Source organism: Podarcis bocagei, assembly GCF_964188305.1.
Source record: "Podarcis bocagei genome assembly, chromosome: 10".
Taxonomy (NCBI): Eukaryota; Metazoa; Chordata; class Lepidosauria; order Squamata; family Lacertidae; genus Podarcis; species Podarcis bocagei.
This window is the reverse complement of record NC_138135.1, coordinates 69,211,795-69,239,225: the sequence shown is the minus strand read 5'-3', so window position 1 is coordinate 69,239,225 and position 27,431 is coordinate 69,211,795. Positions and strand designations below refer to the sequence as shown.

The 27,431-nt window shown below is 44.0% G+C and overlaps 1 protein-coding gene across 3 annotated transcripts in view; it reads left to right on the top strand.

Annotated features, from left to right (window-relative positions):
• Positions 1-27,365, top strand: part of LOC308596609 (uncharacterized protein) — an 82,357-nt gene extending 54,992 nt beyond the window's left edge. Inside the window, exons 3-5 of one of the 3 annotated variants that reach the window (XR_014012553.1) lie at positions 8,819-8,944; positions 16,004-16,058; positions 16,854-17,370. Coding sequence is in view for 2 of the 3 variants with exons in the window: in XM_081211882.1 (XP_081068008.1) it covers positions 8,819-8,944; positions 16,004-16,058; positions 26,130-26,305 (357 nt within the window). In the remaining variant the exon portion in view is untranslated. Of the gene's footprint in view, positions 1-8,818; positions 8,945-16,003; positions 16,059-16,853; positions 17,371-26,129 lie in introns of those variants that run through there. The other 2 variants (XM_081211882.1, XM_081211883.1) reach the window with 2 other exon arrangements.
• The last annotated feature ends 66 nt before the right edge of the window (positions 27,366-27,431 follow it).

Genomic DNA, 27,431 nt, shown 5'->3' with positions numbered 1-27,431 from the left:
CAGCCGTTTGGTGGCAGGAGACCTGGAAGCACATGCAGTAGCTCCATGTGTTAGATGGAGCATATTCTCTGTGTTAGATGTGTTAGATGGAGCATATTCTCAGCCCCAAGGGATCCATAGGCTGTGCCATCAGGTGTGCTCAGGTGCAACCTTTGGCTCTTACTGCCAAATATATAAATATATTTATTTAAAACTGGCTTCCTGAGGTGCGTGGGGTAGGATACATATGCAATGGCAGAGCCTGTGAGTGCCTTGCAGCAGACTCCTCATAAAACATCCTGCTCCTCTGTCAGATAGCCTGTTTACTGAGCATTCTTCTTGATTTGTTTCTGGAAATATTACACAACCTTGGCTATTTATCGAGTATCCATTCCATTATTATTTATTTATAATAATTTTTATTAGTTTTCACTTACAGTCCAATGATAGCCTCATTGTAACAATGCCAAATTATAATACAATTACTAATACCAATCATTTGGATACCAAATTATGTAATTTAGGTGCTCCCCCACTCGTGCAAGAATTGATGGTTTGATGCTTTTCTTTATTTCTGCGTTCCAAAATCTTACTAATTTCAATTACACTCCAGTCAAGATAACAATCCCTCATACAACAACTGCAATATTAACAACTTTAATTCGTTTTGACACATTAAATCAGGGGTCAGCAAACTTTTTCAACAGGGGGCTGGTCCACTGTCCCTCAGACCTTGTGGGGGGCCGGAGTATATTTTGAAAAAAATATATGAACAAATTCCTATGCCCCACCCAGAGATGCATTTTAAATAAAAGGACACACTCTACTCATATAAAAACATGCTGATTCCTGGACTATCCGCGGACCAGATTTAAAAGGTGATTGGGCCGGATCCGGCCCCCGGGCCTTAGTTTGCCTACCCATGCATTAAATGATTTATGAAGCTACAAGTGAGGCATTCAGTCTATATCCTTATTCTTCCTGTGTGTGGCAATTATTCTGTCCGTGGTGTTTCTGCCTGTCCTTGTAAAATGTTATGTCTATCTTTTCCCATTTGTTGCTGTTCTCCATCATGCCTTGGGCAGAGAAATATCCCATTGTTGTTTCAGAAATTCTCCATTGCTCTGCCCCAGACTTCATTGTTTTGCAACTCTAACAGCAGCTGCAAAAATCACACTGTCCAGCATCCATTCCAATTCATTTGTGAGGGGATTAAACAATAATGCATCAAGCAAAGAGGAAAAGGGACACGGAGGGATGAGGAAAATAAAAACCCGGGTGCCAATTTCTAAACAGTTGTTCCTGTAGCGACTGGCTGGCCCAGTTCAGGGGCAGGAGGTGCACGATAGCACTGGACCTCCGGGAAAGCTGATGAAAGGAGCTCTGCTTCCTTTCCAGCCCACTGCGGCAGCCTGATAATGGTTACCTGGCCCCAGGTAACAGTAGAGGAAAGAGGATACCTCATGGAGTGAGCCCTGCTTTCCATCTCTCCCACTGAGCCAGCCTGGGGAAATGACTAGTAGTGACAGCACCCTCAGTTAGCAATGCTAATGCTAATGCTAATAATAAATAAATAAATAAATAAATAAATAAATAAATAAATAAATAAACAAACAAATTTGTACTTTGCTTTAACATTGTACAGGGACGCGGGTGGCACTGTGGGTTAAACCACAGAGCCTAGGCCTTGCTGATCAGAAGGTCGGCGGTTTGAATCCCCGTGGCGGGGTGAGCTCCCGTTGCTCAGTCCCTGCTCCTGCCAACCTAGCAGTTTGAAAGCATGTCAAAGTGCAAGTAGAAAAACAGGTACCGCTCCGGTGGGAAGGTAAACGGCATTTCCGTGCGCTGCTATGGTTTGCCAGAAGCGGTTTAGTCATGCTGGCCACATGACCCAGAAGCTGTACGCCGGCTCCCTTGGCCAATAAAGCGAGATGAGCGCCGCAACCCCAGAGTCGGTCACGACTGGACCTAATGGCCAGGGGTCCCTTTACCTTTACCTTTACCTTTAACATCGTACAATGGACGCTCGGGTTGAGAACGCAATCTGTGCAGGATGCATGTTCGCAACCTGCAGCATTTGCAACCCGCAGTGGCGCGTCTGCGCACGTGCGGGTTGCAATTCGGCGCTTCTGCACACGTGCAAAGCGCGATTTAGCGCTTCTGTGCATGCACGACCGCCAAAACCCGGAAGTAACCCATTCCGGTACTTCCAGGTTTCGGTGCGTCCGTAACCTGAAAAAACACAACCTGAAGCGTCTGTAACCCGAGGTATGGCTGTATTTTATGCCTCATGACTGCCTGCACATGCACACACTCCCTCTCCAGATATTGTTAAAAAGCCTTTCAGAGATGTGTGGTTCCCTCACCTCCAGCGAAATGCCTAAGAGCATTAACAAAGGTGGGTTTATGTGAGCATAAACCCTTGCCAGTTTTTGAATTCAAGCTGGCGTTACTCATGTGTGGAGATTGTTGGAGCGGAAAAGGAGTCTTACTGGAGGATTTTCTTCTCTTTGCCTCTGTTGCCTTTGGCACGCTGCGTTAGAGTCACGGTTTTGTATTAACTCCTTTTCCCCAAAAGAAGTAGGTTTGATGAGTGTCCAAAATGATATAAAAATAAGAATGAGAAAGGTAACACTTTAAAAAGGGGATGGGACAAAGAAAACTGGGTAACTCGAAGCAGGGCCGAATTTAGGTTTGATGAGGCCCTAAGCTAGTGAAGGTAATGGGGCCCTTTATATGTCCTTGGTCAACAACAAATTGTCACAAAACACTGTTTTGTGTTGAATATATGCTATATGGTAATTTATGGACCTAATAGGTATGTAAAGCCATTTTCACATGCAAAATGTAGGCACCCCATATATCGAAATGAGCAAACCAGTGATATTTTAGGGAGCAGGCTAGCAGGGGGGCCCATTACTTACATCATAGGAGCCTACACGACACAAAACACTGTTGCTGTATGTAGGTTTTATTTTATTTGTTTTTAATCTTACATTTTGGAAATGTACATCCAGGTTTTTTCCCTTAAAATTTTTTTGGCGGCCCCAAGAGAGTGGGGCCTTAAGCTATAGCTTGTTTAGCTTATACATAAATCTGACACTGACTAGAAGGCAGTAGTAGCCCAGGAAAGTAAAACTGGAATGAACAATGAATAACAGTGGTGTTATTAGCAGCTCGTGGGGCAATACTGCAGCCAGCCTGCCACTGGCCCATTGCACAGGCAGGCTGCAATCTATTTCCCGGGCCTGGGAGAAGCAGGGTTCACCCAAGCCCGGGAAAACCCCGTGTCTCCAGCACAGCTGCTGAATCTTGGGGCTGGCGTTGTCGCCGTCCCGCAATGGTGCCCGACTTAAAAGGTGAGTTTCATTGGAAGACAAGCTGTTGTCTATGTGGCGCACACACAGTTAAAGGGTGCCTGGGATGTGACAAAGCCCAACACAGAAATAAAATTGTGCGTTTGTGATGAAATTAGTGTCCTCATAAAAAATTGAAACGGCTCGCTGAAAACCAGCTTTTTTCAGTGGGAGCTCTCTTGAATATTTCATCCCAAAGCCTCCCACTGTTTTGCAAGGGTGGCGTTTCCAAAGTATGTAAGGCAGCGACTGAAATGACCTGCTAAGTATAATGCCAATGTAGTTCGGAGACTGCCTACAACTCAATTCCTGTAGGTCTTCCCCCCCATGAAGCAGTTGCTGGAACTGAAGGTCCCTGCCTTCCCACAGCTGCATAAGTCTCCTCTTCTCATGGGTTTCTTCCAAGCAATCGGAGACTGTGTCTGCACGAAGCTAACCTCTCCTCCATCCTTTTCATACCTCCTCTGGTTCTGAGAGACAAAGGGAGAGGGGAGCTTGTCGCAGCAGGAAAGGGAGACAACTGTGAATCTTCACCAGCCTGACTCATCTCTGCCTCTTGGTCTCTCTCCTCCCACCCTCCTTGCTTCAGCTTCTGCCTCTGATTCTGGGATTCTCTCTGCCACAGATTCTCCCAGCTCACTTAAGCCCTGTTACCTCCTCAGTTTCTGACACCTCCTCTTTCCAGTCTTCTCCCTCTGACCTCTTATTGTTGTCCCACCACCAACCCCCTGGCTCTGAGTCTTCTTCCCTTGGGGGGTCCCCAGCTGCCTCCTCCTACCATTCATCTGCATCCAACCAGTCCATGACATTCAAGTTGGCTTCACATTTGAGGATTCTGTTTCACATAAGAAGCTGCCTGCCATAAACCATTGGTCCATCTTGCTCGGCGCTGTCTGTACTGACAGGCAATGGCTCCTCCTGATTTCAGATGCCTGAGATTGAACCACGGATGTTCTACCTGCAAAATAGATGCTCTACTGCTGAACCACAGTCTTTCCACGTTGAAGATTAAGGAATGGAAGGTTGCCATTTTGAAGGCTGAGAATAAAATTTCACCCATGAAGGAAAGCATTGCTTTTGCACATGACTGTGGCATGATGGGAAGCTTTGCTTCTGCACATAACTGTGGCATGATGGGAAGTCTTGCTTCTAAGCTTTACTTCTTCTCGTGCTGCACAAACCGTGCTGATGCTAAGACATTCCCTCATCACCCTGGTACGTTCTGTTCACCTTGAGTTCACACCATATCAATCTGTACTTATCCCTCTATGTACATCCCTTTTCGTACCACCCTGGTACGGGCAGTCCGAAACCATGCCTGTCTAAACTCCGCGTTCCTTTTCCCAACCTTTAACCTATCGATGATTAATGTCTTATATGCAACCCTTGCTTTGTATTTATGTTAACCAATCAGCAACAAGCACACACGGGGCAAACGTTGTAATATTCAATAAAAGGGGCTCTCCGGGGCTTGCCCGAGAGACGCCTCCCATATGACACCTACCTACTCCTCTCGTTCATTTCAACCCAACACACCCAGATTAGAAAACATTGGTTTCTAATAGTTACTGCAAAGTTTGGAGCAGTGGGGAGCATGTTTTGCTTTCTCTTGTTGGGATGTGACTTGTTCCAGTTTCTGGAGCTGTCCAAATTGGTGCAATAAACGCTTCTTGAGTGTCTAGCACAGTTTGTTCTATTTCATTCTGATTTCTACTTGTGAGACATTGTCATCTGGCTGTTGAGGGGTTAATCTCAAGACCACCATATGGTGTGTATGTAGGTTAATAGGAAGAGTATTTTGCCTTGAGGCAGAGGTTCGACCAGATTCTTTAACTAGGTCATAGTGCAAGGCCACAAATAAATTAGAGTAAAAATTGAGGCATTTTCCAGTATTGAACCGTGAGTTAAAGGGAAAGGGAAGAAGGCATTGCTTGTTTTACATAAGTAAATAAAATGCTATTGCATATTGCCAAAGACCTTTGTGAAACCTCTCACTTCATCCAATTCCATCCTATATACACAGTCAAAAGTAACGTGTTAACTATATTCATAAAAATCAACCACCATTTAAATCCATCTTAATCAATTCAGTTCAAACTACTGTTAAAACTCTTGCATGTCATTTTCTAGCTGCTGTGGCAAGCAGTGCCACCATATAATTAATATGAAACCAATTATGTGTTAATAATCTAGTCATAGGATCCTGAGCTGTTTTTTTTCCAGAATCTTGTGATAGAATATATAAAAAGAAAAATGGCATAGTCGTGGTGGGAGGCAATTTTGTCTAACTGGGTTTCACCACAACCAGCAGCCTTTATATTGATGCTGAGCAGGGTAGGTATGTTGGCAAGGCAGCTATGGCAATGGCTCACGTCTCCAAAAGGGTATGGGAGAATGTGATGCTGGTAGACGAAGGTCTACCAGGCTTGTGTGTTGAGCCTGCTGCTTTATGGAAGTGAGTAGTTGTCAAGGACTGGGCAGAGGAGGAATGGTGGAGACCGCCTCCCCAGCTTGACCCTTCCAGGGAGGAGGAAGAAAGTTTAGCTCTACAACAGGGGTTTGAGGGAGATCACAGCTCAGAGGAAGATGAGGGGGAAAGTTGGGAAATGATGGGAGAGGAGAAGGAGGAAGCACCAGGGAGCATAGCTGTCAAGTGTCCCTTATTTGAAGGGACAGTCCCTTATTCCAGCACCATGTCCCGCTGCTGTCCCTTATTGATGGATGTCCCTTAAATTTCAAAGGAAGCAGCTTCTCTCCCTCCCTCCCTGCTGGCCAGCAGGGAGGGAGGGAGGCTCCAACTGTGTTGCTTAGCTGTGTTGCTCACCCAATAAGGAGTCTAAGAACGACTGGGGGGGTGGAGCTTGCATGCCTTGTGTGTGGCTGGTTAATGCAAGCTGAGGGGTTTTTTTGAATGCTGGACGCCATTTTGTTGCACGTGCTGCTGCAAACTTTGCAGTGCAAAGCCAGGCTGGGGAGCCATCTTAAGCTGAGGCTTCATAGGCCTTGTGGTGCATGTGATTCAGATTCTATTCAGTTGAACCTCTGGTTACAAAGTTGGTTGGACAGTATTCTCGACGCTACCAGCATGAGTTTGACCAGACTGCAGGAGGACAGGAAGACTGGAGTGCCTGGAACAGGTGAGGCTGCAGGTCGCTTATTTTGGCTGCTGGTCCCTTATTTTCAAGGCTGCTGGTCCCTTATTTTCAAGGCTGCTGGTCCCTTATTTTCAAATCCGTAAGTTGACAGCTATGCCAGGGAGGTGGCAGCTGATGGACACAGTGCCTTTAGAAAGCATTCCAGATCCCCACCTATCCCAGAACCTGGTGAGCCTTGAAAGTAGGAGAGCAAAAAGCTCAAAGGCAGAGGGCACTTAGCAGGAGAGACAATGAGATTGATGAATGAGGAAGTAGGAGAGACAGAGGCTGGAGATTCACTTGGGACAACACCATTATCCAAGAGGCAGGGTTATATAGCCTCTCTCTGTAAATACTGGATGGTAAGAATCATTTCCTTGTTTTTGTACATTCCTGGCAACCGGCCAGGAGTCGCTGGCAGCAGCCTGGCAGTCGTGGGCGACTTACAACCATCAGTGCTTTCCACATGTGCTGTGTCAGGAAGATTTTGGGTATCACATAGCAGGACAGAGTTTCAGACAAAGAAACACATTGCCTATGTTTGCACGCCTGTCTCAGTGATGTCGATGCTGGCTTGATCATGCCCACAGCATGGAAGATGGCAGAATCCCCAAAGATATGCTTTACAGGAAACTGGAGCTCCCCAAGGAAGAGAATTCCTATCCTTCCAGGCTGTTTCCAGATGCAAACGGTAACACTTTGCATTATGGAAATAACATTGACTCCGTTCTGAAGCACAGATAATAAACAAAGTGTTTCCCTTTGATAAAACTTGATAGATTGTAGTTTAACCATCAGGGACATTTGCTGGTCCTGTTTGGCATCAGTGGAGATCATATCATCATCCCATTGAAGTGTATAGCAGATAGCATTGCACAATTTATTTCAAAGTGTGCCAAACTTGAGAAGCTTCCTTCCCATCACCCCCTCCCCCTTCCCTGCTCCTGAGCCTTCAAGAAGGCTGCAGTCTTCTTTGAATATTTTCCCTTCACAGGAAAAAGTCATTAGTGCACAGCGGAGGGTTTTAGAACTTCTGTGCAATGTTTTATAGGTGTAAATTGGAAGCTAAGTGATGCCTCTTGAGATTTTTTGTGGTTTCTTTTAAGCTGAAATCGGAGGTCATCTCTATCAGAAACGAGGGGAGTCATCATTTTAATAGGTAATCTCCATGTTGTCCTACAGGCGATGTTATTTTGCTACCCTCCTGTCATTGTTGTTTTAAGAATTACGCTTTGGACTCAGCAATGCAGCTGCAAATAAAATGTTTTATGTGTATTTTAAGTGCAATATACAATGTGACACTAGATGGCAATGATGAGCCTTATGGAAAATCCAATGTATTTTTAAAAACATTGTAGATAAGGCGGAAAGGGAGAGAGATTGTCTTGACAGAAAGGCTCTTTATGAAGTGCAATGAATGCTTCATGTGCATCAAAATGTAGCAAGCCAGTCCTGTTGCATTTTATTTTATTTTGCGGCCCTGCAGCTCATTCTGCTAAGGGGGCTTCTGTTCCAAAATTCTTCCCTGATGGGACCCACGGTTCCAGGTCCCAGGACAACCAATCAGGGAGCCTGGTATCTGTGGATCTGCCTGTTTTGTAGCCCACAAAGAACTAAACATTGTGCATGTGATGGCCACATCTAAGGATAAATTGCTGGACCACAAAGCAATTTATAGGGGCTTGTTTGCAAGGAAGGCTGCAGGATGTGGGAGATTGTTCCGCCAACACAGACTGCTGCTCTTTTAAGAATCCTCCCCCTACCATGTCCTTTGCTCCCTGAAATACTTTTGGGTCTGTTGTGGTTTCCTCTGCATTTTTCTGTAAATCAGAAGGGACAGAGGAAAAAGGCACAGTCTAATGTGCAGGATATGCAAATGATCGTAGTTTAACTATGCAAAGCCTATTTGCTTCGGAGCAGCTCATTGGTTGCAAGCCGACACAGGATAAAATGTGGTCATTGGGTTTACAGAGACTACTGTAAAATAAATTAACTGCAAATTAATCTCTCTCTCTCTCTCTTTCTCTTTCCCCGTGAGAGATACATTTTGCACATTTCACACCTGTTAGGAGGAACAACATTTTCTTAGGAAGTTACTGACATTAAAACTGATGAATCTGAGCATATTTTAAACACAGTTTAAAATAGGTGTGCAGGTGGTGGGGGATTTGGTCGTGATTCGTAAGTTTTTTGTAAACAGCAGCGACGTCAAAGTTGCTGTTTTACAGCACATATTTTTGGCTCAAGCAGGAGAGGAAAGCTACCTAGTCTGGCAATAGCAACTATCTTGGCCAAAAATAACCACATCACTTTTTCATTTTTAATAGTGGCATCTGTTTTCCCTTTTAGGCTCGCCTACTCGGAGAACAGCTTAATGCCAAAAGATCCCCCAGCACATGGTCTCTGGGGGCTCTGAAAGAGTCAGCCAACAGACTGCTACAAGTGAAGAAGGAATCTACTGGGGGTTGTGAAATGGTAAGCAAGGATAGCACATCTGTCCTAACATTTACGGTTGACTTATGTGCTGGTTTTCTAATTCAAACAACGCCATGCCAATGACAATATACCATGATGCCAACATCTTGACTGATCTCAAGCTGATTGCAAGCAATGACCAAAATGGGACTTGCATACCCTCCAAAATTTCTCCAATGAAAATAAAGGTAAAGGGACCCCTGACCATTAGGTCCAGTCATGGTCAACTCTGGGGTTGCGGTGCTCATCTCGCTCTATAGGCCGAGGGAGCCGGCGTACAGCTTCCAGGTCATGTGGCCAGCATGACTAAGCCACTTCTGGCGAACCAGAGCAGCGCACGGAAACACTGTTTACCTTCCCGCCGGAGCGGTACCTATTTATCTACTTGCACTTTGGCATGCTTTAGAACTGCTAGGTTGGCAGGAGCAGGGACAGAGCAACGGGAACTCACCCCGTCGCGGGGATTCGAACCGCCGACCTTCTGATCGGCAAGTCCTAGGCTCTGTGGTTTAACTCACAGCGCCACCCGCGTCCTGATGAAAATAGGGACATCCTACTCCATAATGATGATGATACTATTATTATTATTATTATTATTATTATTATTATTATTATTATTATTATTTACCCTGCCCAACTGACTGGGTTGCCCCAGCCACTCTGGGAGGCTTCCAACAGATATAAAAACATAATAAAACATTAAAGATTGAAAAAACTTCCCTATACAGGGCTGCCTTCAACTATCTTCTAAAGGTTGTGTATTTACTTATCTCCTTGGTTCAGGGGTCACATAGCTCCTTTGAAAATAGAGATGTCCTAAGGAAAAGCAGGACGTTCCAGGATCAAATTAGAAACCAGGATGGCTTCTGTAAATCTAGCACTGTCCCTGGAAAATAGGGATACTTGGAAGGTCTGGACTTGGCTACCATTTTGAAGACATGACCTTTAGTGTATCTAAAGATGCTATTATTACTGGTATTTTATTTATTAAATCTCTATACTGCCCTTTCACCTGAGCATCATGGGGCAGTTTACAGTATAAAATCACAAAAAGGAACAACAAAGTAACAAGCAAAAACAATACCCACCCAGAATTTAAAAGGCCATAGATCATTTATTTAGCCAAAGGCCTGGGAGAAGAGGAATGTTCTTGCCCAGCACCTAAAGATAGGTAACAAAGGTGCCTGGTGAAGCTCCTTGGAGAGAGCATTCCACAAGTGGGGAGCCACCACAGAAAAGACCCTGTTCTTGCATTGCCACCCTCTGGATGTCTTGTGGCGGAAGCACACCAAAAAGGAACTAAGATGATCATAACAAGGTTGGGGGCTGTTCTTATGGGGAGAGGTGGTCCTATACATTTCCACCTGTAGGACTCTAGGGCCCAGTTCAGCAGAATGAACAGAAGGCATCCCAAACACAGCTTAATGCCATTTTAATACACATTGCCATCTAAAGTGGGCAGTCCCTATAAGGTCATTCAGCCCAGAGGCTAACATTACCTAAACTGCATCGCTGCTTCAGGTTTTCTCCTTTGGTACTACTATACATTTAAAGCACATTCAAACTGATAGAGCACTAGATCAACAGAACACTTTAATCTACTTTAGTTGCACAAACCTACATTTCCAGTATGGTGATTAAACCACGAAATACTGACAACCTGGAGGCAGCCCCTAACTGTCTCATTGAAATCCCAACATAAGGTTGTCTCAGCCTATATAATCATTATTAAGCACAGGTTGGCTCATGCTCAGGAACAGATGCTGAAAAGGTGCATAATTTATTTTTCAAATCCCTAAATGGAGAGGAGGGGAGAGCCATCTAGATTTGTATTGTGATGCTCCTATCATTTTCCCTAAATCCCTTGATAAAACCATCTTCTATTGTTATTCTTTTGGAAAAAGGAACCAATGAGAGTATTTAGCACAGATTGTATGCTTTTCTTAGTGATTCCCGCCCCCCCCCCAAAAAAAATAATAATTCATGCCTTCGTTTGTTTCCCAAGTGTTTTGACAGGAAAACCTTAAAACATCCTTGTCTCATCATTCTTACTCATCCAGTTATTGGGGGTTTTGGGGGTTGTTTTTTATGTTCTCCCCTGCTTGATTTTAAACAGCATCTTTCAACAGAAACCCTAAGTATTTTTACAGCCAGGGCTTTTAAAAGCTCTGAGCTCTTGAGAATTTCCTTTTCCTGACAGTTATGTTAATGATGCCATTTTAAATAGCTGGCTAATTTTGTTTACAAAGGCACATACTGTAACGTCAGCCTCCCGGTTTAATATCTTCCAATATCATCATTGTACTGATCTGCTCAATTACCTTGCTTAAGTATGTTCTCTTTGTCTGCAAACGCAGCTCGGCCCACACGTTTCTCTTTTCCCTTTTAGAATAATGAAGTCTGGGGGGAATAGGCCAAAAGCTGTCATCTGAAATACAGGGCTGCAGAAGCAATGGCAGAAAATAGAATTTTTAAAAAAGAAAAAAAGGAGAAAACGCACAAGTGAGTTTACAAAGATGGGCTAAGCAGCTTTAAAATAAATTATTTCCCAGTAGTTACCAGACTACGATCCCATCCTGTTGGAAGTTTAAAGGTAAAAATGTTGAGTGATGTTGTTTCTGCAAGGCTGAATCTACACACACATATAAAAAAACACTGTGAAAATGCTTTTTAAAAAAAGATTTTAAAATATATGTGGAATTTGTCGTTAGCCCACCAGCGCCATCTAGTGTCACATTTGTAGAATGCACTGAAAACACACTTAAATTGTTATCTTTGCAGCTGTATAGCTGAGTCCCAAGTTAATACTCAGGTTAGATCCTTGTTTAGGGAAGAAAATGGCTCACTTATTAGATTCTGCCTGCTTTGTAAGCAGCAGTTTTATGTTGTGAATTGCCCTGAGATTTATGGATGAAGGTCGGTATACAAATTTAAATACTAATACTAATATACTAATACTAATAATACCTGTCTGGGGACATGATTCATGCCGTTGTATAAAGAGTGTATAATGTTCAAACAAGATCTTATGGAAAGCATGGGAAGGTGCCATGTATCAAGTCAGATTATTGGCTCACCCAATTCAGTACCATCTTCTTTGAAGATGGCTGCGGTCCTTCTTGATTGTTCTCAACCCTACCTGGAGAGGCCAGGGAGTAAACCTGCATTTTGCATACAAAGTACGCCGCAGAGCTGCTGTGATTTTCCAAAGGCACCTACAGTAGCTGCCATTGATGAGCAGAATCAGACAGAGTGGGTCACTTGAGGCTGCTGCTGAAAACATCCCACAAATATCTCATTCTCCTTGAACCCCGTAACATGACATGACCCTGCTGCGAGTTTCCTTGCCCTGACCAGTGGCAGCCAATAATGTAGCATAGCAGTGGGGAAACTCACAGTATGGTGTGGTCAAATGATGCTGCTGGTCCATGATCCATTACTGGGGGTGGGGGTGAATATGGTTTTCGGCAAAAGTCCAAAGTCACCCTTTCCGGCTTGTTCTGCTCATCCATGGCAGTAAGAAGCAGCCTTGAAGTGTGCTACACAAGACTTTGAAATGTATTTCCAGAATTCCATGCCACAGCTCACCCCATCTTTATTTAAAACCTCTGTACAGTGGTGCCCCGCAAGACGAATGCCTCGCAAGACGGAAAAATCGCTAGACGAAAGAGTTTTCCGTTTTGGAGGTGCTTCGCAAAACGAATCTCCTATGGGCTTGCTTCGCAAGACGAAAATGTCTTGCGAGTTCGTGCGGGGTTATTTTCCTCCCCCCCCCTTTTCTAAGCCGCTAAGCCGCTTATCAGCTGATCTGATAAGCTGCTAAAAGCCGCTAATAGTGCTAATCCTCTAATCCGTCAATGGGCTTGCTTCGCAAGACGAAAAAACCGCTAGACGAAGAGAATCACGGAACGGATTCTTTTCGTCTTGCGAGGCACCACTGTATATAATGTCCTGTTTCCCCACGTAACACTTCTGTTCGCTCTCATTGGTCTCACCTGCCTCAGATAGCGAAGTTAGCAGGTGAGAGCTGTTATCTAAGAAACCTTCCACCTCGGAGCCTCTCTCTTCAAAGAAGGACAGTTGTGAGGGGAACAAGGCTATATAATATGTACATGCAGGTTTCAAGGTCTTTATGATATCAGTCGCAGACCAATACCCTCCTGGTTCCCACATCTACTGGCATGGTTATAACTCCTCCACCTCTAACTGGGTATTCAAGGCGATAACAGAAATCACTGGGTTACAACTGACCGAAAGTCCAGAAGTAGCATTATTATCAACTTATGATGGGGTGGAAGGTTCGCAGGCTATGAAGGACTTGCTCACAAATTCATTGACAGATGCACAAATTATGATAGCTAGGTACTGCCAGAGCGGTACCTATTTATCTACTTGCACTTTGACGTGCTTTTGGACTGCTAGGTTGGCAGGAGCGGGGACAGAACAACGGGAGCTCACCCCGTTGTGGGGATTCGAACCACCGACCTTCTGATCGGCAAAGTCCTAGGCTCTGTGGTTTAACCCACAGCGCCACCTGTGTCCCATTGGATCTGGGTTCAAATCCCCACTCAGCCATGAAACTGACCTTGGTCAAGTCAATGCCTCTCAGCCTAACCTACCTCACAGGGTAGATTAAATGGGGATTAAATGCTTTCCCTCTCTTACGTTTTTGTACTTTTAAGAATCTAGGGGTCCCTCGATCCTGCTAAATGCTTCTCTCCTGTGCATGTGTGACGTAGTTTCAGCTTCCTAAGCAATGTCGCTCACCACCCAAACATCAGAAAGAGAAGGAATGATGTAATCTGGCAGCATTTTATTACTTGCTCGTTTGGCAGCAAGGAAATCTGCATTATGAGAGTTGACAATTAAAAAAGGTCAGCTTGTGAGGCCTGCTATATGAAACGCTCACAGTTAATCGGTTTTGCTTGTACGTTTTTCTGGAACAGCTACCTTTTGATTGCAAAATGTAAGTGGAAAACAAGGAACCACCAGATCTGAACACAATTATAATCATCACATATAACCTCTCTGGTCTTTCACAGAAACCCTCCTACCTGATAATCAGCACTGGATGGTTTGATCAGACTGTGGCAGCTTTTTGTACACAGGTCCAATAAATTAGCTCTTTATTCTCATTGCTGATACGAGGTGCTTTCAGACGGTGGGAACAAGTACGGTTGCCGTCTTAGCTGCTTGTTTTGATTGCCTTTTCCTATTTTCAACCATCCTCCGCAAGCATCTCTGTCCTCTGCTGTGCTCTTTTATTTCCTTTCCTTTTGATATGCCTTGAATTGCCTGTGGTGAAATGCTCGCTTGTGTCTTTGTTGCTCTCTCTCATTAGCATAGATGCCCAGCTTGCGTTTGACTTCTGTTTCCCCTAATACACGTTCTGGATGCTTTTGGGGGTACATTTGCCCTCAAAATGTAAGAATTGCAGAGCGAGGAATTTCCCCCCGATTGCTGCAGAATGATCCTTAAGGCCCAGAAAATGCCTATAGGTTTGGCCGAGGTACAAGGCCATCAGCAGCAGCAAGGCATGTTTTGGAAATAGCAGCATGGAATGAACAGTGTCTGCTTATTTTCTTCTTCTTTAATTTTATTTTAACAAAGTACAGTGGTGCCTCGCAAGACGAAAAGAATCCGTTCTGTGATTCTCTTCGTCTAGCGGTTTTTTCGTCTTGCGAAGCAAGCCCATTGACGGATTAGCAGATTAGCGCTATTAGCGGCTTTTAGCGGCTTATCTGCTGATCAGATCAGCTGATAAGCGGCTTAGCGGCTTAGAAAAAGGGGGGGAAAGGAAAAAAAACCAGCAGGAACTCGCAAGTCATTGTCGTCTTGCGAAGCAAGCCCATAGGAGATTCGTTTTGCGAAACACCTCCAAAACGGAAAACCATTTCGTCTAGCGGGTTTTCCGTCTTGCGAGGCATTCGTCTTGCGGGGCACCACTGTAATAATCATAAAAGGGGACGCGGGTGGCGCTGTGGGTTAAACCACAGAACCTAGGGCTTGCCAATCAGAAGGTCGGTGGCTCGAATCCCCGCGACGGGGTGAGCTCCTGTTGCTCAGTCCCTGCTCCTGCCAACCTAGCAGTTCAAAAGCACGTCAAAGTGCAAGTAGATAAATAGGTACCGCTCCGACGGGAAGGTAAACAGTGTTTCCGTGCGCTGCTCTGCTTCGCCAGAAGCGGCTTAGTCATGCTGGCCACATGGGCCGGAAGCTGTATGCTGGCTCCCTCAGCCAGTAAAGTGAGATGAGCGCCACAACCCCAGAGTCGGTCACGACTGGACCTAATGGTCAGGGGTCCCTTTACCTCCAAGATCCAAGTCAAACACTCTTAACCACCACACCAATACTAGCTCTGTGGGAAATGAAGCAGTGTGACTGCCTCAAAACTTTTGCGGACACAAATAACTTAGAACGGCCATAGGCAAACTCTGCCCTCCAGAAGTTTTGGGACTACAACTCCCATCATCTCTGACTACAGGTCCAGTTAGCTAGGGATGATGGGAGTTGTAGTCCTGAAACATCTGGAGGGCCAAGTTTGCCTCTGTCTGATTTAGAAAGTGAGATCACATGTGACTGCCCCACTAGCATCAAGAGCCCAAATCATCATGGATGTGGAATAAAAAGGAAGCCCGTGTGTGTGTGTGTGTGTGTGTGTGTGTGTGTGTGTGTGTGTGTGTAGGTAGGTGTAGAATTCAGTGCTATTTTTGCAGAAAAAGAGGTGCTGAATCTCACTGTGAACATTCTTATAGAATGGCAATGATGTCCACCTGAAAGGTGCCGGAACTGAGTTCCAGAGAGTTCCACCTGAAAAAAAAGCCCTGGAGATGTATCTCAATATGAGTAGGAAAATGAGAGTACCCCTAAACATTTTTTAAGAAAGAAATGTACCTGGATGTACTTGTTCTTACACAAGCGGTTAATGGAGGGAATGTTTTCTGTACTGTCTGTGATGAACTCCTGGAGCCTAAGAGCCTTGGCTGTATCATTTAATGTTAAAGCTACCGACTGGGTTTTATGGTTATGGCTAACATGCCTTTCTTGCTTTCATTTCAGGAGCTGATTAACGGGTCTTTTCAATGTTTTCAGGGAGTTACTAAAGCTACAAAAGGTAGGATGCTTGCTTTACGGTTTCATGATATATTGAGATGACCTGCCGGTTCCCGTCTCATAAAATGAGCATGCAACTATTTCTTGCCTCAGGAAAGGAAAGCAATGCACAAGAAGGCAGCAGCATGCTTGAGAACATTTCCAATATAATTTTCATTTTGAGTGACAGTCTGCTGCGAACCCATCACATTATAATCCTCGCCTACAGACTGGGACGAGTTACTGTCACTTTCTTTAGGTGTCACTGTTTGGAATGGCATTGCTTACGCCTCGTCCAAATCCAAAAGCAAATTGTTTCGGATAGTTTGATAAAGACCTTTCTAGGGATTGCGTTCGGTTTCCAAAGTGTCGGAGAATCAATTTAATCCTGTGAAAATCAGTATTTCACATTCTACCCATGCGAATAAAGCAGAATGCCTCTGACTAAATTTTGATGTAGCTCCTCTCAAGGGTCTATATGATGTCGTGAAATGCCAGAATAACAGCATGTCACCCAATTGACCCTGAAGCGTCCATCTGTCCTGGGGGACATTAAGGGAATTTATAGTTTATATCAGTGTTGTGGGCGAAACATGTCACATTAATTTAGACGGAGGGAGGTTGATCTCTGCAGATAACCTGGGGAATGGCTTCGTCCTGAAGCAAAAAGGCGGCATCTGCTGAAATTTCCATTTTCTAGTCCCTCTACCTCCAACCTGTTGGCATATTATGTGAATTCTTTGCTGCTTATGCAAATAAAGTGGAGGTTTGAAGAATTCCCTTTATTTATTTAACACATTTCTAGCCTGCCCTTCAGGGAGGACCCTCACAATGGAAGGATCTGCTGCTTTTACAAGGCCAGTCCTAGCAGCTGCAGATGATGGTGATGATTAACTCCAGGTGTTTTCGATCTGAGTCCCTGCTTACAGCATCTGAAACGGGGTCCTAATTCTGCATCCTCATAGGCGGGAACTTTGGGGTGTAATCCACCGGAGCAGTCAAGTACAACATTACCTGTTTTGCTAGAGTGGACATGTAGGAGATGTTGGTCCAGCCAATTGAACTTCCTGTTACACCTGGCTGGAGCATCCTTCCTTTGCATGTGACTAGTAGGTGGGCATGACTTTTCCAGACCTGGTAAAAGGCCCAGTCACATAGCCATCTTCCCTTTCTCCTTTTTCTGCTTCCTGCTTCACCTGGACTGCACTGCTGGCTGTGGGTTATTTCCTATATGGGGTAAACCTATTTGTACAAATTTATAACATCAAGACTTATGCCTGCCTTCAGGGATCACTGTGCTCTGCCTGATTGTGAATAAAACTTCTTGTTGTTACTTACGAACAGTGCTTTTTTCCTATTTAAAACAATGCTTAGGGGCACTCTCATTTTCCTACTCATATGGAAAAACTGCCCCTCAATGAGGCCAAACTTAGATTCACAAAATGTTAGGGGTATGCGTACCCCAGCGTACCCCCAGAAAAAGCACTGCTTATGAATAAGACTGTTGTGTCTTTATTCTTTTATGAGGGAATCAAAGGGGTCTTACCAGGAACATACTCCAATCTGGGCAAGCCAGATTGGATTGTTTATTATCTTAAGAGATTCTAACGAGTCTGCAACCAGCTTCCTGTTGTGTGATAGGGGAACACACTGTGCTATGTGAATAAACTTGCTAGTGCGAGTTAGGAAGGATAATATTAATCAATATATCCTCTCCTGTTGTCCACAACATTCCCACAAGAACATAGGGTACATTAGGGTGGTCCTTCCCATCTACCTCCCAGGGTGATTATGCAGACCACCCTAAATTCCATGGAGGGAGGCCAGGATGTTGTTGGTGGTTTAATATATTCCAAAGCTGAGCCTTCTTTCGGTAGAGCTCAGTGGCAGATCATGTCCTGTGCATGCAAAACGTCCCCAATTCAATCCCTGGTCTCTCCAGGTACAGGTGGAGAAGATCCCTGCCTGAAATCCTGGACAGCTGCTGCCAGTCAATTCCAGACCCTCCAAGTATCCCTACTTTCTAGGGACAGCCCCAGATTTACAGAAGCCGTCCTGGTTTCTGATTTGATCCTGGAATGTCCCGCTTCTCCTTAGGACATCTCTATTTTCATCGGAGAAATGTTGGAGGCTGTAGAGTTATGCAACCCTCAAGCCAAGGAGATAAGTAACTATACAATCTTTAGAAGACATCTGAAGGCAACCCAGTATAGGGATTTCTTTAAATGTTGAATGTTGTATTGTTGTTGTTTAGTCATTTAGTCGTTTCTGACTCTTCGTGACCCCGTGGACCAGAGCATGCCAGGCACTCCTGTCTTCCACTGCCTCCCGCAGTTTGGTCAAACTCATGCTGGTAGCTTCGAGAACATTGTCCCACCATCTCATCCTCTGTTGTCCCCTTCTCCTTGTGCCCTCAATCTTTCCCAACATCAGGGTCTTTTCCAGGGAGTCTTCTCTTCTCATGAGGTGGTCAAAGTATTGGAGCCTCAGCTTCAGGATCTGACCTTCCAGTGAGCACTCAGGGCTGATTTCCTTCAGAATGGAGAGGTTTGATCTTCTTGCAGTCCATGGGACTCTTAAGAGTCTCCTCCAGCACCATGTTGTATTATGTTTTTTAAAAGTTGGAAGCCACCCAGCATGGCTGGGGCAACCTACTCAGATGGGTGATGATGATCATTATCATTATCATTATTATTAAATAAGATGCCTCTCTTTACATTGGAGAAATGTTGGAGGGTATGCAGTGCTGTATAGACAACACCAACACAGGTCCTTGATAAAAGGCACCTGTCAATGTGTCCTAGCACCAAAACAAATATTCCTGGAAGTAAGTAGGCTGTATATTTAAGACAGGGAATTTCTATTTAATAGTGATAATAAAACAAAAGCCTGTGTTACTCATTCACCTCCTGGTAGGCATGAATGTTGAGAGCAATTAAGAAAAGGGGAAAAAACACCTAGCTGCATCCTGTATCTTCCTACAGAGAATTTTTTAAAAAAAGAAATAGACCTCTACACGGATGTAAAAATAATTCTAAAATGGCTTCCCCCACAAGGCAATTGTGACAATTCAATGCAATACCCCCCTTTTCTTCCACCCTGCCCCCATCTCCCTCTCCACTTGTGCTGTATTTTGCAAGGGATAAGAATAGAACGATTAAGGCGCTCTTTGGTATAATCTTAACCTCCTACACATGGATTGTTTGCCTCTCTCCACCCCCGTGTAAATGCTAGGTCTTGTTTCTAAAACTGTGAATCAATTGTTGGAGCTGGAGTCATTGACAACTTCCAGCCTCTGTTCTGTGCCATGGAGACTGGTATGCCCTTTATGTAGTTCCACAGAGACACGTGAGTTGGCCAACAGGCTGCCCTCCCAAGAGTTTTGGAATACAGCTCCCATCAGATCCAGCTAATAGGACTATCCGTCAGAGGTGATGCGAGATGTAGTCTGCAGCAACTGCCAGGTAGCACATTGGTTACCCCTAGTGTGGTCCTTAAGGTAGAAATGGGAGTCACGCCTAATACAGAGAATCATTTGGAAGGGGTCCCACAGGCAGTCTATTCCAAACCTTTTACTCTAGGGCAGTGGTGTAGCGTGGGTTGCCAGTGACCCGGGCTGTGCAGAGGCAGGGAAACGGACGGATTATGCATGCGCATTAAACTGCCTAACGGCGTCTGCGTCACCCAGGAGATCACAGCTGCAGAAATAAGAAGAGTCGTTCCGTTGTCTGGAGAGGTCACTTCCTGGTTCGCACAGAGAAGCTGTTTTCAACGGAGCCCAGCGACGGAAGCATGCAGCTGTATTGAGTCAGCATCAGGTGTTGAAATGTTGTGCTCCCTAACCAGTTTGTGCCCGGGGCAACTGCCCCTATGCCTCCCCCATGCTACTTCACTGCTCTAGGGCAGGATCGTTTCCTCCGATATCTGACGGTAGAAATTAGGGTGGAGAGAGAGAGAACCAGTCCACGCCAAAAGCCATTGTGCTATACCGACTGAAAATTACCATATGCTTCACCTGGAATAGCTACTTGGGAAAGAACAGTGAGCAGGCACAATCTAATATGCTTATTCCTAATAAGTGCCGTTGCAAATGATGATCTTTAAATGGTTATAAACTAAGCTTCTAACGGAGACAGAGACATCTAATCCAAATTCAGGATATTCGTTACTAAACATTTCCATCCCCCACCCTGTTTAGTGGCAGCTCTAGTGAATCCTGTCTCGGTTAATAGAGATTGAACTAAATGCTCTTTTGTTCTCATCTATTTTCTGTGATTCCGAGAAGCTGTGACGAGGAAACAATAACCTGTGGGTGGCAGTTAACAGTAGAGTATCCCTGTACTCTGGCTGACAAGGCACTTTGACTACAGTATAATTTAAAATAATTATTGGCAGCTAAAAGCTGTGAGAGGACAAGGGAGGAACTGCCGGAAACCACAGCCCTGCCCTGATTATTGCAAAGCTGCATTGCATTAGCATTCCTCTCCATTTCCTCATATCAGAGCAAAATAATGCTAAAGGGTCCATGGAAATCTTTACCATGGAATCTGCCAGCCAACTTGTTCAAATCGTTGCAAAGAGTAATGTTTGCCACTTAAACATAAAAACATCTCTGAAATATCCTGTGATAAAAACAAACACTGCTATTCTTTTTTTAAAAGGGAGAAAATCAGGGGTGGGGGATTTTGCCCTTTGAGATACATATATATTTGATCCCGATTAATAATGATGCTGGGATAGGCAATCCATTTTTATTTTAAATAGTTGCCTGCTTGCTATTTCTGCAATGAACCTGATGTTCACTTTTCTGCTTGCCCCAAGAAATAATAGGTCAAGATTTTCATTGAATGTGGCATGCGCTGTGATAAGTCATAGTTTTTCCATGTGTATCTGTGCTACAGCTAGGCAGTACCCGAGGCATATTATTAGACAGTTAGAAAGAATTGGTTAGACTAGGGTTAAAGTCAAAGAGAAGCAGAGATTCTCAGGAGGTGCTTGTTCTCAGGCTCTTGGTTGCACTTTTTGTCCCAGCCAGGCAGAGAAACATGACAGGAGGCAGACAGCAAGGAGTAAATCTTTGCAAGAAGAAGAAAGCATACAGAGGCATGTCCAAAGTCCGTTTCGGGCGCCTAATCCGGCCCTCCAGTCAGTTTAATCCAGCCCCTGTGGCAGTTTATTAGGTTATTATTTCCTGGGGTAAATCCTAAAAAAAGCTCAACAACTTTGAGCCCTCTTTGAAAAAACCACTGGGTTCAAGAGAGCTTGTCTCTGTGAAAAGACATAATATGATGCTTGTTCCAGCCTTGCCAATCACAATCCTGCTGTCACTGCAACAACTTTCTCTGTGCTTAATAGGCTGGAATTAGATGATATAATAGTAGCCAGGGAGTGCATGGCACTGCCTGGGAATTTTTAGGAACCAAAAAAATTGTCATTGCTAAATAGATAGTGTAATTGGTGAATTTAGGCCTGTCATGCCAAAAACCGGGCAAGCCACACCCAAGTCACATTTTGGTCCACTGTAATGATTCAAAATGGCATTGGCATCCAAACCACACACCTTTTGACCTTAGAAGTGACCCAAATTATAGGTACTTTCCCTTCAAAGATTTGCTGTTTCTTTTCATTGCTCAAACAAAAGTTGTGGGCTTTCCTTGCTACAGAATTTTAGATACCCTGATGATGAATTTGTTCAACTGTCTTCTCATATGACTCCTAGGAGTTATCTGTTCCTCCCAAGTGAGGATTGGTTCTTACAATATTCTCTTACGGCTACTTCACACGCTACAGACCCTCCAAGTGTCCCTATTTTACAGGGACGGTCCCAGTGCAGCAATTTCAAAACAAGGGTTTATGTAAGTTTTAAATGGAACCCCAGTAATCTGGTTGCTCCATTTTTGACCAGCTGAAGTTTCTGAGTCGTCTTCAAGAATATAGAGCACATAACTCCATACCCTCCAACATTCCTCTGATAAAAATACGATGTCCTCAAGAAAAGAGGGGCATTCCGGGATCAAATCAGAAACCGGGACAACTAAATCTGGGATTGGTCCTGGAAAATAGAGACACTTGGAAGTAATCGAATCTGGAAATTACCAGCATGGCCAAGTCAGGTCTGTGAGAAGGGGCCTGTGACTATGATCCCCTCTTCCACTACCCAATTTGTCCAGCTTAGTGTTTTGACACCTAGCATTGACAGGAACCTGTGACACCTTGGTGATGTTTGAAAGCACCTGCTCCCCAAAATTTAAAACTCTTCCCTCACATATGATTCCACTATTCATTAAAAAGGGTTTAAATGTCTTTTAACAGTGCCCACGTAAAAGCCATTGGGCGTGTATATACCACCCACATTTTTTTTAAAAAAAGAAAAGCAATTCTTTGAAGGGAAAACACATATAACTTCAGTCAGTTTTAAGATCAAAATGTCTGTTTCAGAGAGACAGCTTTAAAAAGCCATCAGAGAGAATCAGTCACAGGAAAGCCATCGCGCCGAATGCAGTCACAAATCCTTTAAACCTATTTGTGGGGAAAAAGAATGCTGACTACAAGAACCAACTTTTGATATCCCATTTTCAGACAGCTGCCGTCATCACAGATATGCACGGATACAACTGGAAAGGTTTCAAGTCTCAACAGGCAAGAGTTTGGCAGGGAATCTGAACACAAATGCATTCTGACTGCTGTGATGGGCTTCCATTTTTACATATGCCATTTATACGCTACGCATTGAAGCACGTACTTTCCTGCCCAGGGTCCAGGGGTCTTGTGAGACTTCCGTCGCTGCCAGGGGAAGCTGGAGGTGGCGGCGGCTGAGGGGGCAGCCTGAGGGAGGAGGAAGAGGAGGGGATGGGGAGGGATGCAGAAGGGCGGCTCTTTAGTGGCCGCTGCAACCGCCTCATGCTGGGCTTGCGGGTAGCGTGAGAGTCTCTCTCCCTCCCTCTCCCTCAGGTGGGGAAGGGCCGATGGAATTCCTCGCGCCAGGATGACGGCAGCCCCGACGTGCTGCTTAGCATCCCCTCCAACCAGTGCAGCATCTTAATGTAGTGATTTCCCCCTCTGCATCCCTTTCGTAACTCTATTTTTAACAATCATTTGTCCATCCATAGTTCAAATTTTTACTACAAGTTTTCTGTCAATCCTACCAATGTATGTAACTCTTTACAATAGCTTTTCAAATAAATTATAAACTTTCCCCATTCTTTATGAAAGAGGTCCTATTCCTGGTTTCTAATTCTGCCTGTAAGCTTTGCCATCTCAACGCTGTTCATCAGTTTTGTCTGCCCCTCTTCTTTGGTGGGAGTCGTAGACCCTTAGGATCATCTAACCCAACCCCCTGCAAAAGACAGTCAGTGGCAGCCAAAGCAGCATGGCTCCATCAGTGCCGGATTTCTGTATAAACTAAGCCAAAATCCCTTATTTTGGCTGCTGATCCCTTATTTTTGAGGCTGCTGGTCCCTTATTTTCAAATCTATAAGTTGACAGCTATGTACAGGAGGCTCTCGCTCAACGTTTGAAGTGACCTGAAGCCAAGGCGACTGCATAAGGAAGTGTACTTCACACTTTGAGAAGCGTAGACCTGAGGGATTGTGTAGGTAAAGAGGAGCATTTGTTACACTCCCAGAGAATTTAGGTTGAAAGCTAAACATGAGAAGGAAAAGAAAGTACTTTCTGGAAGAGTCAACGAAAAGGATCAATGCAAAGCTGAACTGAGAGGAGTTGTCTAAGGGAAAAGCAGGTCGGCAGGAACAGTCCTCCCTTGACCCTAATGGCAATTTCATTTGTTCCAGGGCTTGCCTGGAAACAAAACAAACCAGCAGTCTAAAATGCCATGTACTTGGGGTTAAGTGTAATCCCTAATTGCTCCCATTTTTCAACATTACACAGAAAGCCTAAAATCTTTCTCTGGGGCTTTTGAACCGACACAGTCTGTTTTTTCTTTGTTGCTTCATAAAATAGGAGTGTGACCAAAATTCTCTTCTCCTTAGAGGCTAAATAGAATTCATCGCTGCCTGGAATACGTCTACAAACATTATTTATCTATTCATTCATTTTTAAAAACAGCTTTTCTCGGCAGATTTGTTTGGCTCTGCCAGCCAGCTGCATATGTGTTGTGTGTGTATGTGTGCAAGAAGTGAATTTACAGGGAACAAAGCAGAAGGTCTTCTTGGCTATGGTACCCTCCCTTCAGATGTCAAGGAGATAAAGAACTACACAATTTTTAGAAGACATATGAAGGCAGCCCTGAATTGGGTAGTATTTAATGTTTGACGTTTTATTATGTCTTTATATGTGCGGGGTATTTTTATTTTTATATTTTGATTTCTACGAGCCCACTATGAACACAGGGCAGAGGTAACTGGCTCAAGGAAACACAGCACAGGCATAGTAAGAGCATTCAGCATAAGCCTTTAAATGGGGAACTTCTTATGGTCTTTGTATTAGCAGTTTAGGGGATCTAAGACAGAAAAAATCCAACATCTTACTGATCCCAGTTGCTCCTGCTGTTTACGTCCCATAATTCTGCATGCAGTTTTGAGCTTGTTCACACAGGGCGGGACTCAACTAAGTTTTACTCAAGAGTCGACCCACTGAAACTAATGGACCTATCTTGGTAATGTTCATTAATTTCTCATATATGTGTGTGTGTGTATATCTGTTGTTGTTGTTTAGTCGTTTAGTCATGTCCGACTCTTTGTGACCCCATGGACCAGAGCACGCCAGGCACTCCTGTCTTCCACTGCCTCCCGCAGTTTGGTCAAACTCATACTGGTAGCTTCGAGAACACTGTCCAACCATCTCGTCCTCGCACCTTCTCCTTGTGCCCTCCATCTTTCCCAACAGGGTCTTTTCCAGGGAGTCTTCTCTTCTCATGAAGTGGCCAAAGTATTGGAGCCTCAGCTTCAGGATCTGTCATTCCAGTGAGCACTCAGGGCTGATTTCCTTCAGAATGGAGAGGTTTGATCTTCTTGCAGTCCATGGGACTCTCAAGAGTCTCCTCCAGCACCATAATTCAAAAGCATCCATTCTTCGGCGATCAGCCTTCTTTATGGTCCAGCTCTCACTTCCATACATCACCACTGGGAAAACCATAGCTTTTACTAGTGTGTGTATCTATATATATATATTTGTGTGTGTAATTTTTATTAAGTTTTTTTTTTTAAAATTATATATATAAAACATAGCGATTTCAAACATTAAAATACAGAGTTCTTTCGAACCCTTAGACCTCCTTCTCTCCTTCCATGGGTTCCATCTTTAAGATTAAATTTACTGCATCTTTTACCGTTATCTAACTATTGTTAGATAAGGGTACGTGGGTGGCGCTGTGGGTTAAACCACAGAGCCTAGGACTTGCTGATCAGAAGGTCGGCAGTTCAAATCCCCGTGACGGGGTGAGCTCCCATTGCTCGGTCCCTGCTCCTGCCCACCTAGCAGTTTGAAAGCACATAAAGTGCAAGTAGATAAATAGGGACCGCTCTGGCAGGAAGGTAAACGGTGTTTCTGTGCGCTGCTCTGGTTCACCAGAAGTGGCTTAGTCATGCTGGCCATATGACTCGGAAGCCGTATGCCGGCTCCCTTGGCCAGTAAAGCGAGATGAGCGCCGCAAGCCCAGAGTCGGTCACGACTGGACCTAGTGGTCAGGGGTCCCTTTACCTTTACCTATTGTATAACCATAATTACCATTAAAACAATTCCACATTACAAGTGTCTTTATATCCCTGCCAAAGACTTTAACTGTTTACAGTGGTCTTTTAAGTAAATGACAAATTTACTCCAGTCTTTGGAAAATACTTGATCTTCCCGGTTTCGGATCCTCCCCGTCAGTTTTGCCATTTCCACATACTCCATTAGTTTCATCTGTCATTCTTTTGTTGGTATTTCTTCTTCCTTCCATCCCTGAGCTAGTAGCCTTCTCGCTGCCGTTGTTGCATACATAAAAAGTATTTTATTTTCTCTTGGAAACTCTTCACCTATAATACCTAGGGAAAAGGCTTCAATGTTCATTAGTTTCACTGAGTTGACTCTGAGTAAAACTTATTCAAATTCACCCACAAATTGCCCTGTACCTTCTCTTTGTGTGCCTTTGCAGGGAGAAAGGAATATGAGAACCGGTTGACTGTAGTTATAAATAGCATCAGTTCCTGCAAATCCTGTGGCTGGAAGAATTGCTGCCATGCCTTATACTTGCCCGTGGATTTAATTCCTTTTATCTGCTACTTCATATATTACATATCCTTGCACGGCCAGAAAATATACTTTGTATGAAACAGCACCAGCTCCCAGCTTCCTGGAAGATTTTTGGACAAAAGACCGACGTTTCAATGAATGAATGAATGTAGTTAAGATTTCCTTTCATTTCTCCCAATGAAAATGCTCCTGTCCAGTTTGCAAGAAGATGCCACAAAATGCTGGGGAGGCAGTGACAGACAGACAATGTTCAGAGAAGAATGCAGGTATTGGTAGGGATTAAATTCGCATTTACAGAGAAACCTACCAAATTCAGACCTTCCAAAACAGTATGCAAACTGAAGCACAGCCATACCTCAAAATTTACACTTCTCTGAATTTAGAAATGACATTCTATAGCCAAGGAACGTGCCCAAAATGCACATATTAGGATAAAGTTTGCAAATTGCTGAAAAATGCATTATATTGGGGGAAATCGCTTTTCAAAAATGACTGCGTTAGGGAAAATCTTCTTAGGAGAAATCAGCTGATGGGTTTAAAGAATTTCCATGAGGACTTTAAAAACAATTCACAAACTGATGTGGAAATGGGAACAGAACTTATGGTTGGAAAAATGAGAAACCAACATTGATTGATTCACCCAACCCCTGGATACAGGAGATATCATCCATGTGGCACTAGAGATATGCCCAGAGATAATTGTGAGATTAAAAAAGAAATATATGCAACAAAATAGGATTGGGGAATGCTAGATGAGAAAGTGAAGGCTTGGTGATAAGTGGGACATCTGCTTACAGTGTTTCCTAACACTGGCCAAACTTTATGGCCAAATGACCAGATTGCTTACCCAAACCTTCACTCAGTCACAGGCCAGCAACATAAAAAATGGTCTGTCGAAAGTAATAACATATCACAGTTAAAAGCTGTAAGGGGATACAAGGACAAGGCAGTGTTAAGCATTTCATAGATTCCACCAATTAAATATGAGAGCTAATCAAAGACAAAATCAGGAAAGCTGCAGGTTTAGAGAGAGCAAAAGGCACCTAATCAGTGAAAACACTGAAGGTGACAGATGTAGAAATATGAACTGTAAAACTGTTAATATTCCGCGATCAATCCATTCGATTCAGACATATGGTGCATACAATGCCGAAGAATGATACTACATTAATTTAGTAATCAAATAGCATGTAAATGAAAGATG